Raw genomic sequence first — 15,606 nt, 5'->3', positions numbered from 1 at the left:
TCCCATTTTTAAAATGTGGTATCACATAAAACTGCACTTATTTCATATGCTTGCAACATAATTCTCAAGATTGTGCAAGCAAAACTCCAGAAATATGTATAGTGAGAACTGCCAGATGTAGAAGGTAGTTTTAGAAGTGGCACAGACACCAGAGAACAAATTGCCAACATCTGTTGGATAATGGAGAAAGCAAACGAGTTTAAGAATCATTTTGTCTTCTGCTTTAACTACTCTAAAGCATTTGACTGTACTGACCATGACAAACTGTGGCAGGTTCTTTAAAAAAATAAGGTTACCAGGTCATATTATCTGCTCCTGAAGAATCTGTATGCAGAACAGGAAGCAGGTATTAGAACTGAATAGTCAACAACTGACTAGTTCAGGATTGGAAAAAGAGTATGACTGGGGTGTATATTATCATTCTATTTATTCAGTTTATACATTAGGCATATCATGCAAAATACTGGGTTAGATGAATCAGCTGTTGGAATCAAAATTGCTGGGAGAAATATTAACAACCTCAGATATGCAGATGACTCTACTCTGATAGCTGAAAGTGAGGAAGAGGTGAAGCTCCTTGGTGATAGAAGTGAAAGTAGAAAGTGCAAAAGCGGACATGTTGTCCAACATGATAAAAACCTAGAATGATGTTATCTAGTCCTATACATTCTTTGAAAACAGATATGGAAGGAGTAAAGATAGTGACAGATTTCATTTTCCTGGACCCAAAGGTCTTTGACATGGTGACTGCAACCAAAGAATTCAAAGACAATTTCTTTTTGAAAGGCTTGATTAAATGACTAAACGATGATATACAATGCCATATTTATGTTAATTATCTGCATTATTCCACAGTCTGGGATGCAACTACAGCTTGGGAGATATGAGAATGGTAGAGTCGTGTCAGGAAACTCATCTGACGTATATGCAAAACATTACATGCCAGTTAACAGCACCACAATACAGAGGATAATTCTGGATTACTTATCCATAATTGATATATTATTTCTTGACACTAACAGACCAATTTTATTTATTTATTTATTTATTTAACATTTGTTAACCGGGCTGGTCCAGCTGGATATATTTCCATTTTCAGTGGAGGCCCGGGAGAAAAGCTCCAATTTCAACAACCACCACCACAGCAAAAAAGGTTTAAAATTGAATACACATTAGTCTAATAGATACAACATACATCAACAGCTCATTTTACAGCATGTAAGTCTAGGGCAGTCCATAGACATTATTAGAGGTATCTTTAAAAATAGTTACACAGACAGTAACTTTCCTATGGTTAATTTACTAAACATATTATCAGAAAAATAGTTGGGGAAGAAAAGGAGGAGGTATAAAGCAAAAGGCAGGAAATACTACCAACAGGGTACATTCTTAGCTAAGTAGAAAGGATAATAATTGTTGTCAAGTAGTAGAGATTATTTGAGTTGCCTCTAAAGTAGAGGGATAGACAGGAAAGAGAAGAGAAGAGTAGAAAGGCAAGAAATGACAAAAGATATCTAGAGATTTGATCTGGGAAATAGCAAGGGCATAGCCAGTGATTTTTAAGATATTTCTTAAGATTTTGCTTAAAGAGAGAAAGGGATGGAAGTGCAGTAAGGTCAGAGGGCAAGAGGTTCCAATGTTTCCAACAGTATTTGAGAAAAGTGAGTCACCAGCTAAGTTGTTAGACTTGGTGGTCCTAGCTAGAAGTTTATTGGAGGAGCGTAAGGAATCAAGGTTCCTGTAGGGTAATATAAGGTTGTTTAGTACTGGAGTATTGTTAGGTTGATAGAAGATTTTATGAGTGATGGTAAGTTGGGAAAGTAACAGAAGGTTTTTTAGTTCTAGCTAGTCTAGTTGACGAAGGTTAAGACAATGATGAGTTCTATATGGGTTTCCAGTGGCAAATCTAGCAATACTATTATAGGAGTTGGATAGTTTGGTAAGATTACTTTTTTTTAGATTAGTGTAAATGGGGGCTGCATACAATAGAGTTGAAATTAAATGGGAGTGTGCAATAGTCATTTTGGCAGTTGGAGTCAGGAAAGGTTTTATCCTATACAGGGAGTCCAGTTTTTTATTAACAGATTTAATAGTGTTATTAATGTGAATGTCAAAGGTGAGGTTATTATCAATTGTAATACCTAATAGTTTGGTGGAAGTGTCTGGGGATATAAGGGTACCATTGCTAGATTGAATGGAGAAATCTATGGGGAGGGCTTGCTGTTTGTTGTAAACAGTAGTAACTTGGTCTTTTTAGTGTTCAGAAGAAGGCACCGTTTAGAGAACCATGTCTCTATGGTGTTAAAAGCTGTCTGGGCTAGAGACTGCAGTTCAGAAATAGAGTTGGCAGAGCATATAATAGTGGAATCATCAGCATATTGTATACAGGCTGTTTGAGGAATGGCTATTTGAAGGTCATTGATGAATAATGAGAAAATTAGAGGACCAAGAATGGAACCTTGAAGGACTCCCAGGGAAATAGGAAGGTGTGAAGATGGTTGATTGTCCCAAAGAACTGCTTGCTGTCTATTACTAAGGTAGGACTTAAACCAGAGAATTGCTTTGGTGTCTAGAGGGATGGATGACAGAGTGTTTATGAGTAATTGATGGTTAACCATATCAAAGGCTTTAGATAGGTCGAGAAAGAGTGCTGATGAGAGACTGCTATTATTACGGTTATTATTAATGGTGTTTGTAAAGGATAGGAGAGCTGAGGTGGTACTATGATAAGGCCTAAAACCATGCTGACAGTTTGCTAGTATGTTATGTTTTAGTAAGTGGTTCATTAGCTGTTGGTGAATGCATTTTTCCATAATCTTAGCTATTGGAGAGAGGAGGGCTATAGGCCTGTAGTTTGAATAGTCAATAGCATTACCTCCTTTGTGTAAGGGAATAATATGAGAGATTTTCCAGAGATTGGGAATGGTTCCTTCAGTTATGGTACGGTTTATCAGGATGGATATAGGATAGGCGATAACTTTGGCAGCTTGCTGAAAGTATTCAGATGGTAAGTTTCTCGGCTGAGGGGGTGCAAGGCTTGAGTTTGTGGATAAGTTTATGGATGTAGGAGGTGGGGACGGGTTGTAGTTGGAATGTTGGCTGAGTATTAGTAAGGAGTTAGGGGGATCAGAGTTGTCTGTAGATAATTGGTTGGCTAGAGTTTGTATGGTGTTTGTGAAGAAAGTGTTTAAGGCATTGGCAGTTTGATGAGAGGTATTATTTTCAGACCCTAGAGATGAAGGAGTGCTAGAGTGGCCTGGGTGAAGGAGGTTGTTTACACTTGCCCAGAATTTTTGTGGTGATTTTGCTGCAGCTTGCTATAGTAGTTTTATTTATCAGAGAGAATAGCTTTTTTTGTAGCATTTCTCAGCTGTCTAAAGGTTTGTTGATCTGGGGTATTTCTGGTTGCTCTCTACTTAGCCCAGGACTTATTTCTAAGTAACATTTTTTGTCTGGTATCTTTTGAGCGCCAAGGGGCAGGTTTGGATTTTGTTCTAATGGATCGTTTAGGTGCGTGACTGTCAGGGATAGTTAAGAATTTATTATTGAAATATATAGCAGCTTCTTCAAGAGGTAGGGTTTTTAGAGGGTTCCAGTCACAGGCACTAAGTTCTATTTGAAATAGTACAGGCTGGAAATTTTTCTTGGATCGAAAGGTCCTATAGTTGGGAGTATTGTTAATGTCATTCCTTTGTCTAATGATGTAAGTGAGCATGTGGTCACTTACATCATCAGGCAAAGTTCCTACTTCTCACAAGGAATGTAGCCCGTTAATAACACAGAACCACACTGATTACTTATGAAATACAATCCTCTATCTTGCAATAAGAATATGTGAAACTTCTTAGTCATCTGTAGTCTTATTTTTTCTCTTGCTGACAGGTGTCACTACAACTGTGTACTGTCAGTTCAGGTATGGACTTCCTGCTTTTAATGTATGCACTGTAAATGGTTATAATGAAGTACATCTATAAAACATCTGCTACACATTAACAAACAGGTCTCAACTTCTCGAGTGGATGACAGCACTATGGTAAGCGTTATGTCATACATGTAAATCAAAGAGGCAATGTTTAGCAAATAAATAATGAACATAATACACTACCCATCTGATTGTATCAGTAGTAACTTAGCAAGTCACAGCAATACTAACTACCAATTATTTATCTGAATAATTGAATGAAAGGGTGGGTACAATGTGAAAACTATAGTCCAACATAGTCTGGCAGGCTGTAACCATAATTTTAAAAGTTTGGATGGCCTGACATAAAACAGGACTCGGCAATTATCTTTTTCATCTTATAATTATTTGAATATTATTAAGTCCTGGAATGTGTAAATTTTTGAAATTTGTGGTAGTGAAGTGGGCCAGGTGTTGGATTTCTTTCAAGCTTTTCTGTTCCCTTAATACATCACATATTAGAAATTGGTTTGTCACCACTGCTTTAATGTAGCTAACCTTTTAATGTCCAGGAGTTAAAAGTACACTGTAAGAACACCTCTTTGGGAAGTACTACATATGAGCCCTGTACTACCAAATTAACAAACCACTGACTAATAAATAATATGCAAAATATGGGGTCTCATACCTTGAGACTTCGGAGACTTCCTGGACTTGTTGGTGAAGAGCTTGAGGACTTGGTAGATTTTGGTGTTGACAACTGGCTGCTAGGAGTCCCATTTACTGCAGTACAACAAATAATGTTTCATAAGTCATAAGGTCAAACTTTAAAACACATTCTCATTAATGGCCTGAGCTTAATCTCTGTTAAAATATACTGTCACTAATGGCATACAGTTATCCAGCAAAAATGATATCATAGAGCTCATTTACTTCATATTCTAACTAGTTATTTACTAAAATAAATACCCTTCTCTTACTGCCAAGCATTTTACAGGTTTAAACCATAGTTAATTAAACAGTGCTATTAACATATACAAATAAAAAAGGTAATGTAATAAACATATGAACAGAGGTAGTTAAAAATACTTTTCAGAGGATGTCGCACACTAGACTAGACAAAAAGTTACATTTTAATGCTGACTTTATAGCCTCAATCAAACAGGTAATTGAATTTCAGCCAGGTAATGTGTCTGAAGAATTTAAAAAGGGTCTGAAATGTTCATTGGAAGCTTAATATAAAACAGTTGTCTTGCATCTCTCTTGGTTATTTGTACTTAAAAGGTATCATGTCATGACAATACTCCAAATCATTAACTGCACAGCAGCAAACTTTAAGTACCTCAATATCTAAAATCTTAGGACAACACTACCAGCACTGTATTAACAAAGTGAGAACACAGTTATATGCATGGAGTTAATAAACAGCAGATGATCGGTTCTACAAAACAGCCTGTCAGTAATGCACAGTGTTATGGCCATCAGTAGTGGCACAGAAGAGGCAGTCATATACAATGTACAAGCATGAAAACTCAGACGAATGTTAACAGTATCTACAACAGAGAAAACAAGTGTAAAAAGTTTTCTCCATCATCTGCCATCACCTGTCCAGTGTCACAAAACATGAAGGAGTAGAGATAGGGGCATTGCGGTGTGGCATTAGTGTAATGGTAGGAATCCATTCCTTCTCCTCTATGTGTATAGTATGCCGTGGCATCAGCGTGGCTCATGGGAAAGTTTCCACATGAAGACAGTCTGCTGTAGATGATGTGCCAGCAGTATCCCTTTCAGTTATCTGCCACAGCTAGAGCTTCCAGCTTCAGTCAGAGGGGAGATTAGCTTGGTAGGTAGAAATCTGCAGTCATTCTTAAAATTAAACATTTCATAATACTAAGAAAGATGTAACTCACGATTATTAAAGTAACAAACAGAAGTCGGAATAGGAAGAATGATTGGGGGACTCACTAGGTTCAAACCAAAGAGAAACAAGAACATACCAGTTATAAAGTAGTGTGGCTAATAAAATGAGACAGCATCATGTATTGAAGAAATTTAAACAAAAACATTTAGTTCCCCTACTGCATTCCAAATGGTTTGTTATTGTTTATGAAGCAGGATATTAGCAGTTTACTCAGTATGCAGGCCTTGTATAATAGAGTCCCAAATGATATCAACACTGACTACATGAAATGTGACCAAGTCCTTTGCACCTCACTCACAGGAAGAAGCATCTGGTGGTGTTTAGTGGACATCAAAACCTGAAGGTTTGAAGAATATTTCTGTCTGGCTCGAAGATACTGTGTGTAGTTAAGGAGATAACAAAGATGTCCAGTAAGATGTTTCACCAAGTATGCCCCTGGACATAAGGTCTGTTTTCCTTTCTGAGCAGCAAGATGCTAACTGCAACAGTGCGGGCAGCTATGGTTTCAGAGGAGAACTTTGCTATAAAAAATTAAAAGGCTATAGGAGTATATGAAGCTGGAAGCAGCAGGTTGTAAGTCAATGCAGACATTTCAGTTGGAGGTGATGTGATTGTTGGTATGGACCCAGCAGTGTTATTACAACCAGTCAGACAATTGTAGAAAGTCCCCACAACAGGCACACTAGGAAATGGCATGATGCAAACATACAGTCCTATCATGGGAACAGAGGGAGGGAGAAATAATGCAACGGAATCCACTACGTATGTTTACTACATAAAAGCTAGCAGCATGCTTTCCTGGGCATAAGGGCTTGTAAATTTCAGCTTCAAAGTATCTACATGTTATTCATTTATTTTATTTACCATGGTACAGTATAGATAGGACCATTTTCAGTCTCAGTCCAGGGACACATTATGTTTCCAATCAGATCAAAAATAAGGAAGGATTATAGTGAATCACACTGCTACAACACATAGCAGTCACAGCATAATATTACAGCTTGCATTCATAATAAACAGCTATTCTCACTCTAGTTTCAACTGCATTACAATTACATACACAGTCATTGCCAGATACAGCACTAGGTGACCTAGGCAGTTGCCTGAGGCCTGCTGGAAGCTGCCAAAACATTTAATTGTTAATAAACAATTACAAAAACAAAAAAAAATTGCATTTTTTTTTTGTCCGTGCATTATTTTTTTTAAAGAATGCACTCTCTGTCCATATATCATGTCTTTAGTATGAAGCTTGCACAAGATGATTCTCTGTCCATACATCATATGTCTTTAGTATGACACATGCACAAGATGATCTCTGTCCATACATCATAACATCATATGTCTTTAGTATGACGCATGCACAAGACGATTTAAACACCTTCAAACCTAACTTGGGGCTCATACTACAGCAACATGGAAGGTGTGTGTGTGTGACTAGTTAGAGATGGCAGGTTAGTTAATATGCTTGCTCAGTCTCAAACCCTGTACCTTAGCTACATGTGCCAACAGCCTTAATCCTCTACATCAACTATAAGCTAAGTTAGTCATTGTAGTTTATTGGTTCATAAATTTTGTTTTGCAGCTTAATGGAAATAAATCTTCAAAACTGCAGGGGTGCATTTTCAAGGATTGTGAGTTTCAGTTCATTTTCAAGGAATGTGGGTTTCAAGGGAAGAGAAATTTACTGTTGATCATGCTAAGTCTGTTTTCAATGTGCAGCTGTTTTGCTTAGCAAATGGCTGTCAGTGTTTGTGCTATAGAATATGAAAGCAGTGTTAGTAGCACAACAGGTACCATACTTGGCTTTGGTGCAGAAGGCTGTGGGTTCCACTCCACACCATGTTGATGGAGTGCTGATACTACAGTGCAGTTTAACTGGGGGGAGTAGTGTTGTACTCGAGTATGTTGTCTTTTGAATGAGATGTTAAACTGAGACAACAGTTGTCTGTGTTAATGGTAGGTGCTGTGAGATCTTTTATTGCCACCTGAGCTGTCAAAAAATTTCCCCTAGTAGTATCAATACCACAAAGGTTCTCCCGTGAAAAGAAGTTACTAGCCTAATGGGATTAATGTGGTCAACAAAGGATAATTAAATTAAAAGTTTTAAATTAAATGCATATCTCTGCCTTTATTTCAAACATAAGGAAAAAGTAGTATTCTGACAGTTTTGAGCAGTATTTATGATAAACTGGGAGAAAAAAGACAAGTAATGGGACACCAGAATGGCTGGGGGGAGGCTGGTTCATTCCTTTGCCTAGAACCCCATTTGACCATGATCTGGATCTGCTCACAGTACTAAGAGTATATCTGTAATGTTGACAGAATATATAATTATTAGTTACAAGTACAGTACAATACATACAGAACTTACACTGAGAAGGAAGGTTTTTGGGATGGAGCAGGGGAGTTCTCTTTTTGGTGACAGGATAACAAATATGCAAGTGCTTTTTGTTACTTTCATATTCTTTCTTTTTTTTTTAATTGCAGTGGCTGCAACTTGATTTAACAATGGCAGTTTTTTTCTTCTGGGGAAATAAGTGAGATAATTTATTGGATCAGAAGAGCAGTGTGTTTACTTTGACCTTCGTGTTTTGTATCTGCTTTTATAGCTTGAGCTTGGATTCAGATAGACACTTGTGTATTTATAAAGCTGAACAGTTTCTATTGCTTCCTGACTGGAGTGGATAGTGGCCTAGTTACTGAAAAATGTGGCCAGTCTTTAGTTCCAAAAAGTATTTGGTTTTCTTTGTGTTTAGAATTAGTCTGTGTGAAAGCACCCATTCAGGTAGAGTTAGCTGGTCTGTTTCCTTCTAATTTTTGATCTCTGAGTGGGAGGGGTTGGATTTATGTATGACCATAAAGTAGTACTGGCATATGTAGTCGGGCTGTGGAGGATTTATTGATAAATAGTGAGAAGAGCATGGGAAGTGGTGCAAGTGGGGAGGTGGAGGGTTTCAGTTGCACTTTAAGTTGCTTGATGGAAAGAAACAATTCAAGCAATTTCACTGCTGTAGGTCTAAATCCTGTAGAGAGTACATTGTTTATTAGTAGCTGGTAGTCTTTGATGTCTTTCGGCTTTCCTGGTTAGGGTTCACCACAGCGGAACTCCCATCCGCAAATGATTGGCAGTGGATTTTTACAGTGCCGAGTTGCCAGCCCGACGCCCAACGTTCAAAGAAGGCACGCCCATTCACGCATGCATCTACCTGCATGTCTTTTAATGTCACTTGCTGGTAGTCTTCGATGTTAAAGGCTTTAGACAGAGAGACGGGCACATTAGTTTACATTTGTTCATAATATTAAGTATTTGTAAAAGTGTACAGACCATAATACTTCTGACAGACCAGAATCCTGGTTTTACTGAAAAAAGGATTTTTTGTACCTGAATATAAACAGTAAGCTAGATATAGATCAGCTTTCAAATATTTTGCCCCAGGGGGCAGAATGGAAATTGGGAAAAATCATTTGCTTGAGAGGATTTGGATACTTTTGAAAATGGAGTGATGATGCAGATGGTCAGGCAGATATTAAGCAGATGGGTGAGAGGGGTGGATGAAGTGCTCTTGTCAGAGGAAGATGAACCAGGGATTGAGGCCATTAGCCCCTAGTAGGGTATCAGATGAGATTCTGCTTATAAGTGTAGCTACACCTTTGTGCCTTATTAATATGAAGTAAACCAACAGGGTTAACAGGTTCAGGGAAGGAGCTGGGATATATGTGCTGGAGCTACTGGCTGTAGTAGGGTCTATATTAGATAATCGAACTTTCAAAAGTTTGACTGTCATATGGTGGACACTATATGATCAAACTTTTATAAGTTTGAATATCTAATAAAAAAATAAACTGCAGAAATAACCTACCTGAATGTTTTAAACAGGGGTGCAAGCCCCCATACACCTCACACACCACCCGTGCTTTAAATATACCAACTCCAAGATCAAACTACAGTGCAGAAAAGGGAAATCTTGCCATTCGGCGCTGTACAGAGATCTCCGTTAAAATGTTTGAACTTTCAAAAATTCGATCGTATGGTGTCGACCATGACAGTTCGATCATCTAATATAGACCCCTGTAGTAGGGGTCAGTGATGAGAACTCTTCTAGAATGTTCTGGAGAGAAGTGAACTGGAGGCTGTGGAAATGGCTTCCTTAAGTGTAGTCAGATCACGCTCTGATATCTTGTTAACCAGACAAACTAGAGTACAAATCCATGACAGAGATGCTCACAGTGTTGAGAGGATTTATTTTTTGGGGGAAGTAACATGTCATATCAATGCACTGTTCACACATTTCCATGAGGACCTCAGTATATACAACATAAGTAGCAGATACATTATATCAGACGGCAAAAGTGCTATTCAACACCTAGGCCATCAGCCTTGTTTTGGTTGCAGTTACATTATCATGACTGAAATAATAACTGGCAGGTCAATGATGGTCATTCCAAGCTGCAGCCTTAGTGCCTGCTTTGTTACTCTCTGTAGTCTCTAGTAACAGAAGGGGCAAAGTAACCTTTCACATTGTGAGTGTGATCTACTGAAGTTCTCTTATTACCAGAAGGAAAACTGCAGATCTGGTCATATGCTGGGAATTATTCTCATATATATATATATATATATATATATATATATATATATATATATATATATACACACACACACATATATATATATATATATATATATATATATATACACACACATATATATATATATGTGCACACACACACACACACACACACACACACATATATATATATATATATATATATATATATATATATATATATATAGCTTATATTTCATTCCGGGTTTGTGGAAATGAAAATTCATCAATCAAAACCATATGTTTGAGCTTTCAAAAAAAAAAAAAAAAAAAAAAAATTGCATATATATATATATATATATACACACACACATATATATATATATATATATATACAAACACACACACATATATAAATATATAATATAACACACACACACACACATATATATATATATATATATATATATATATATAGCTTATATTACTTCATCAGGTTTGTGGAAACTTGAAATTCATATGGTCAAAACCATATGTTTGAGCTTCCAAAAACTTGAAATAAAAAAAATCTATGTTTTTGCAGGGGGCAAGCCCCTCCCCTGCACCCCATACATAATAAACGTGTCATGGAGTTTTTAGAGGACATCTTTTTTTACTACATTGACAATACAGAAAGAGTTTTGAAAGAGTGAACAACAGCCATTTTACTGACTATCATTATACAGGTAATGATTATCCAGGGAAAAGAATTCTGGTGTTCATTCAGGTGAGCAGAAACAAAGCTGTAAGGAAGTCTGCTGTTAATTCTAATGGACAGTTTCTTAAAAAAAATAGCCTATTTTTTTTCTCAGATTATTGCAGGCATCCTCCTGTTCACTGCTTCCAGAAAGGATGCAAACAGTCTGGAAAACTGGTAGCCTTAGAACTGAAAATTTTAAATCTGAAGATTATAATTTTATGTTGTGATTAATTAAACAGGAAAACTTACATTAGGTGTATGACAGCCTGAAAGCTAATGCTGTTTCTTACGAGGGTCTTATCAGTCTGCTTAACTATACATTAAATGATTCCTTTGTCACTGACACCAAACAGCTTATTCTCATCATACGTTATCAGGGCTGGAGGTGAAGAAGCCACCCGTATTCTTATTTGTTTTCCTCTGCAGTTGTTTCTATCTGTACCCAGGATCAATCTTGTAAATTCACACGATGGTAGGGCAGCCTACATTGGCTTCCTTATTCTGTTTATATTTATGATGACTTTGTAAAGTACGTATGTATGTATAGGGAGATCCTAGCTGTTATATTTAGTGTTGCTGAATATCACAAAAAGTATTTACTGCAACCATATGGTATTACTTTCTTAACTGTAATGATTCCTCAATAATGACTGAACATCTGTGTTTGCAGAGAAATCATGGATCAGATGAGTACTTAACAGCTAATCATTAAAAAATATATTAAGCTTCTATATTACTGCTGCAACAAGAGCTATGTTCTCTAGTATATCACCCAGTCTGACAGCATAATAGTTAGTACACAGTAGATGAAGAAGCCATCTTGATTTGGCCTCCATTTTATTGTTCTCTCTCTACAGGACAGTAACTGCACTTAATTTCCATGGTTGTTTCGCTAAGGACTGGCAGTACAAACATTTTCATTTCCTACTAGAGAGAGCCTATCCAATGATGTTTTTGTTTTGTTGGCTACTTTATGTTCTACTACAATGTATTTCAACTATTTGTACTATGGCCAGACTTCTACTTCTTTCGGCTTTTCCCGGTTAGGGGTTGCCACAGCGGATCATCTGTCTCTTATGATTGGCAGTGGAGTTTTGCGGTGTCACACCTAGGGCCAATTTAGGTGTCCAATTCACCTACTGCATGTCTTTGGGATGTGGGAGGAAACCGGAGCACCTGGAGGAAACCCACGTGACCACAGGGAGGGCATGCAGACTCCACACAGAAGGCATCCCAGCCGAGAATCGAACTGGAGAACCTCTTGCTGTGAGGCACACTAATTTACTATAAACACTTGACTGTAACAGTAAATAAAATACACATTTACCTTCTGTATGACTGGCTTCAAACACAGTGTAATAAATTACCCAAATCCTCACATGCAGACAGATTTCCAAAGCTAGCTGGCAGGGGGCAAAGTCATCAGCAACAATCTTCCTGCTTACCCTACATGGAAAGGAAGGGCAAGAGAATTGCCTGATCTTTCAGCAATGCCTAGGGTCAGGATGCGGTGTTTCTTAAGGTAAAATGAAGGCAACACTACACCATTTTTATTTTAATCTGATATGTCCAACAGGCAAAAGCACAGGAACAATGTCTGGTTAAGTGACTTGCTTAGATTTGCAAAGTCTGCAGAGATACAGAGAATTCAACCCAGAACTACTACAGGATGAAGTTCATTTGAGGCTCATACCTTTAACCCACTGCCTAACAGCCAGATGTGATCTAGAATATGCGCACACACACACACACACATGCACACACACACACACACACACACACACACACACACACACAAAATAAATATATATATATATATATATATATATATATATATATATATATATACACACACACACACACACACACACACACACACACACACACACACACACACACACACATGCCTCAGGGACCATAGATGGCCACATTTGAAGGGGGGTTGTGAGTTTAGCAGGCCATAAATGTAAAAGCTATTGTCTACTGAAGAGGACATAGCTGTCACTTCTGCCATGCTCATTCCAACATGCAAATAAAGGATGAGGATCATAAAACAGAACATGTCACAACTGAAAGTCAGCAAACACTGTTGGCAATGGCGACTGTGGTCTCCTCAGCATTGCGTTTTTTATCTGTCCTATCTTATCATTATAGTTTTCAGGTATATTAAGATCTCCTTTGATTCTCAAACATTCTTCCAGCAAAACTTTCTCTTTGAACATTATAAAGTTATGACTATGCAAACATCCAGTTTTATTCAAATGCATTGACTGTCACTCTTATGAAGTCAATACCCTTTCACATAAATAACCAGCTGTACAAGAAACCCTTGCGTCTCCATAAAGCTGACCTTCTGCTTGTTGCCTACCTATCAAAAATTCAAGAAAGTCTTTTTCAACCTTCCATCACTCAACATTCATTACAAAACAAATGCACACATACTTGGGTTTTAGTAAGTCACAATGGTATACATTTACTTTTGATGTGGGAAACCAGAAGGCCTGGGGGGGTCCTACTGCTACACATGGTACTTAGGTGGCTTCATAATAGAATTCTGAGCTATTTTAAGAATCAAAACATCATTAAAATCAATGTAATTCATGCAGAATGCTAAGTATAGAAAGAGTATAGAACCCCAAGGATCTTTTTTTTGGAGGGGGGGCTTCATCTTCTGTGCATTCCATGAAATGATAGCTCACACTCCAGTCCCCTATTCTCCAATGCTACTATCTTCAAGGTTTCACTAACTCAAGAAAAGAGAAAATATTTAAAAAGCAATGTATGCTGACCTTGGGGACACCATTCCATTGAATAAGTACGTAACATTTATTAGCTGATGCAATGGAAAGCAGCATGTTGGCTTATTATGTAGGACTCCTAAAGTATTGACAAAAATGAAACGGTAACATTGCCACATGGGTTCACATTTCAAGGATGACAACACACAGTAGCATAAGTGCAGTGCTTCACTTCTGAGATGGTGTCCTTCAAATGAAACGTTAAAACATGGTCATCTGTCTGAACCTGTGGACATTTAGGTGGATTATACAGATTCCTTTCACTAAAAGCAGAGGAACTTTCCGGTGCCTTTGCCAAATTCCTGTTATTCAATATTTACTAAAGTTGCATTGAAAAGAAGGTCCGGAGTGGATAAAGGCACTTTCCTGGTTACCAAATTAATGAGTAAAATAAAGAAGCATGCTGCTATAAATGAGAACTGGAAGAAACGGTACAAGTCAATGCAAAATGCCTCATCAAAATGAAGGCAAAAGTGTAATCAATCACTCATTCACATAAATGCACATTTTCCTAGACTTGGTAAAAATCATTGTTGCAAAGATGAAACAGGTTCAAAGCTTGAAGTTTGCAGGCTTTTTGACACCTACATTAGACATTTTTGCCTTTTGGGCTCATATGTCAAAGTGGTTACTTTGAGTGCTAAACTATGTGCTGCCATATTAGACTGTAGTAGTCTCACAGCTGCAGAAAAATGACTTTGGGACAGGTAAACCAGCAAGAAAAAAAAAAAAAAAATGCAACGGTGAATAGCCAGTTTTCTTAAGCAAATACTTCAACTAAATAAAAATGGTTGATCCTGGTATTAAGACATTTGCTCTGTTGAGAACGTTTTCTTCTGCGGATTGTTATACAGATGGTCTGGAAAATCTATTTACAGACACACACAATGCAGATTCTACACAACAGTGAGACTCCATGAGACAGCTAATTTGCACTGCATCTGCCTAGTGAACAAGTCACAATAAGCTCTGTGGTGACACTAACCTTAGAGCTACTTTAGGTGTCATGTTGACACTGCAGCCCCCAAAATTATGCTTTCTTAGCAACAGCAAATAGGTGGCAGAAGTCTACCAACAGCTCTAGAGATTATTCATTCGGAAGAAGGCAGTTCTGTACATTGTTCCATATAAATGAAATCCTGCCATTAAGCTCTCTCATGAAGCATGCTTGTAAATCATTACATTCGAAGAAATGTACGCTGTTTGGAGATAGTCTGTGTAAATAAAGGGGAACCTACCACATACATAAGTTAACATTTAGGCACTTGAGCTCTTTTATGTATAAATATTAACGTACACCTTGTAGTCGAAAATGTTAAGTTTCAGCCCTGTCCACAAAATCATTGGTAGCAAAATCACATGTTCACACTGACTAGTCATAACAAATTAACATTCTTCTGTAAGTGCTTCTTGGAACAGCAGGTACTTTATAAACAGCTTCAGACAGGCTGTTTATGTGCCATGACACCATCTCCTGATTGATACAAAAGCATGTTTTTAAGTACAATAACAGACAATTTTCATATGATACTATGGATGTCCCAAAAGATTTGCTTTTTGAGGATTGTCTCTGGAAGAGAAAGGTAAAGGGATATGGTTCCACCCTATGTAGACAGACTGAGGTTATACTGGGTTATTGACCTTCATCAATCCCAGCCGCACATGGTACTTTTCTTGACTGCATTGGGCATGGCTATTATCCC

At 37.5% G+C, this 15,606-nt stretch overlaps 1 protein-coding gene across 1 annotated transcript in view; it reads right to left on the bottom strand.

Annotated features, from left to right (window-relative positions):
* Positions 1-15,606, bottom strand: part of DCLK2 (doublecortin like kinase 2) — a 1,465,027-nt gene that overhangs the window by 394,615 nt on the left and 1,054,806 nt on the right. The window contains exon 7 of the mRNA XM_044063457.1: positions 4,590-4,684. Coding sequence (XP_043919392.1) covers positions 4,590-4,684 — 95 coding nt within the window. The remainder of the gene's footprint in view (positions 1-4,589; positions 4,685-15,606) is intronic.

The sequence above is a fragment of the Protopterus annectens genome, chromosome 2.part1 (assembly GCF_019279795.1).
Source record: "Protopterus annectens isolate FY-2018-M chromosome 2.part1, PAN1.0, whole genome shotgun sequence".
In the NCBI taxonomy this organism is placed as follows: Eukaryota; Metazoa; Chordata; order Ceratodontiformes; family Protopteridae; genus Protopterus; species Protopterus annectens.
Note: the sequence above shows the minus strand (reverse complement) of the source record. Positions and strands in the feature narration are given on the sequence as shown.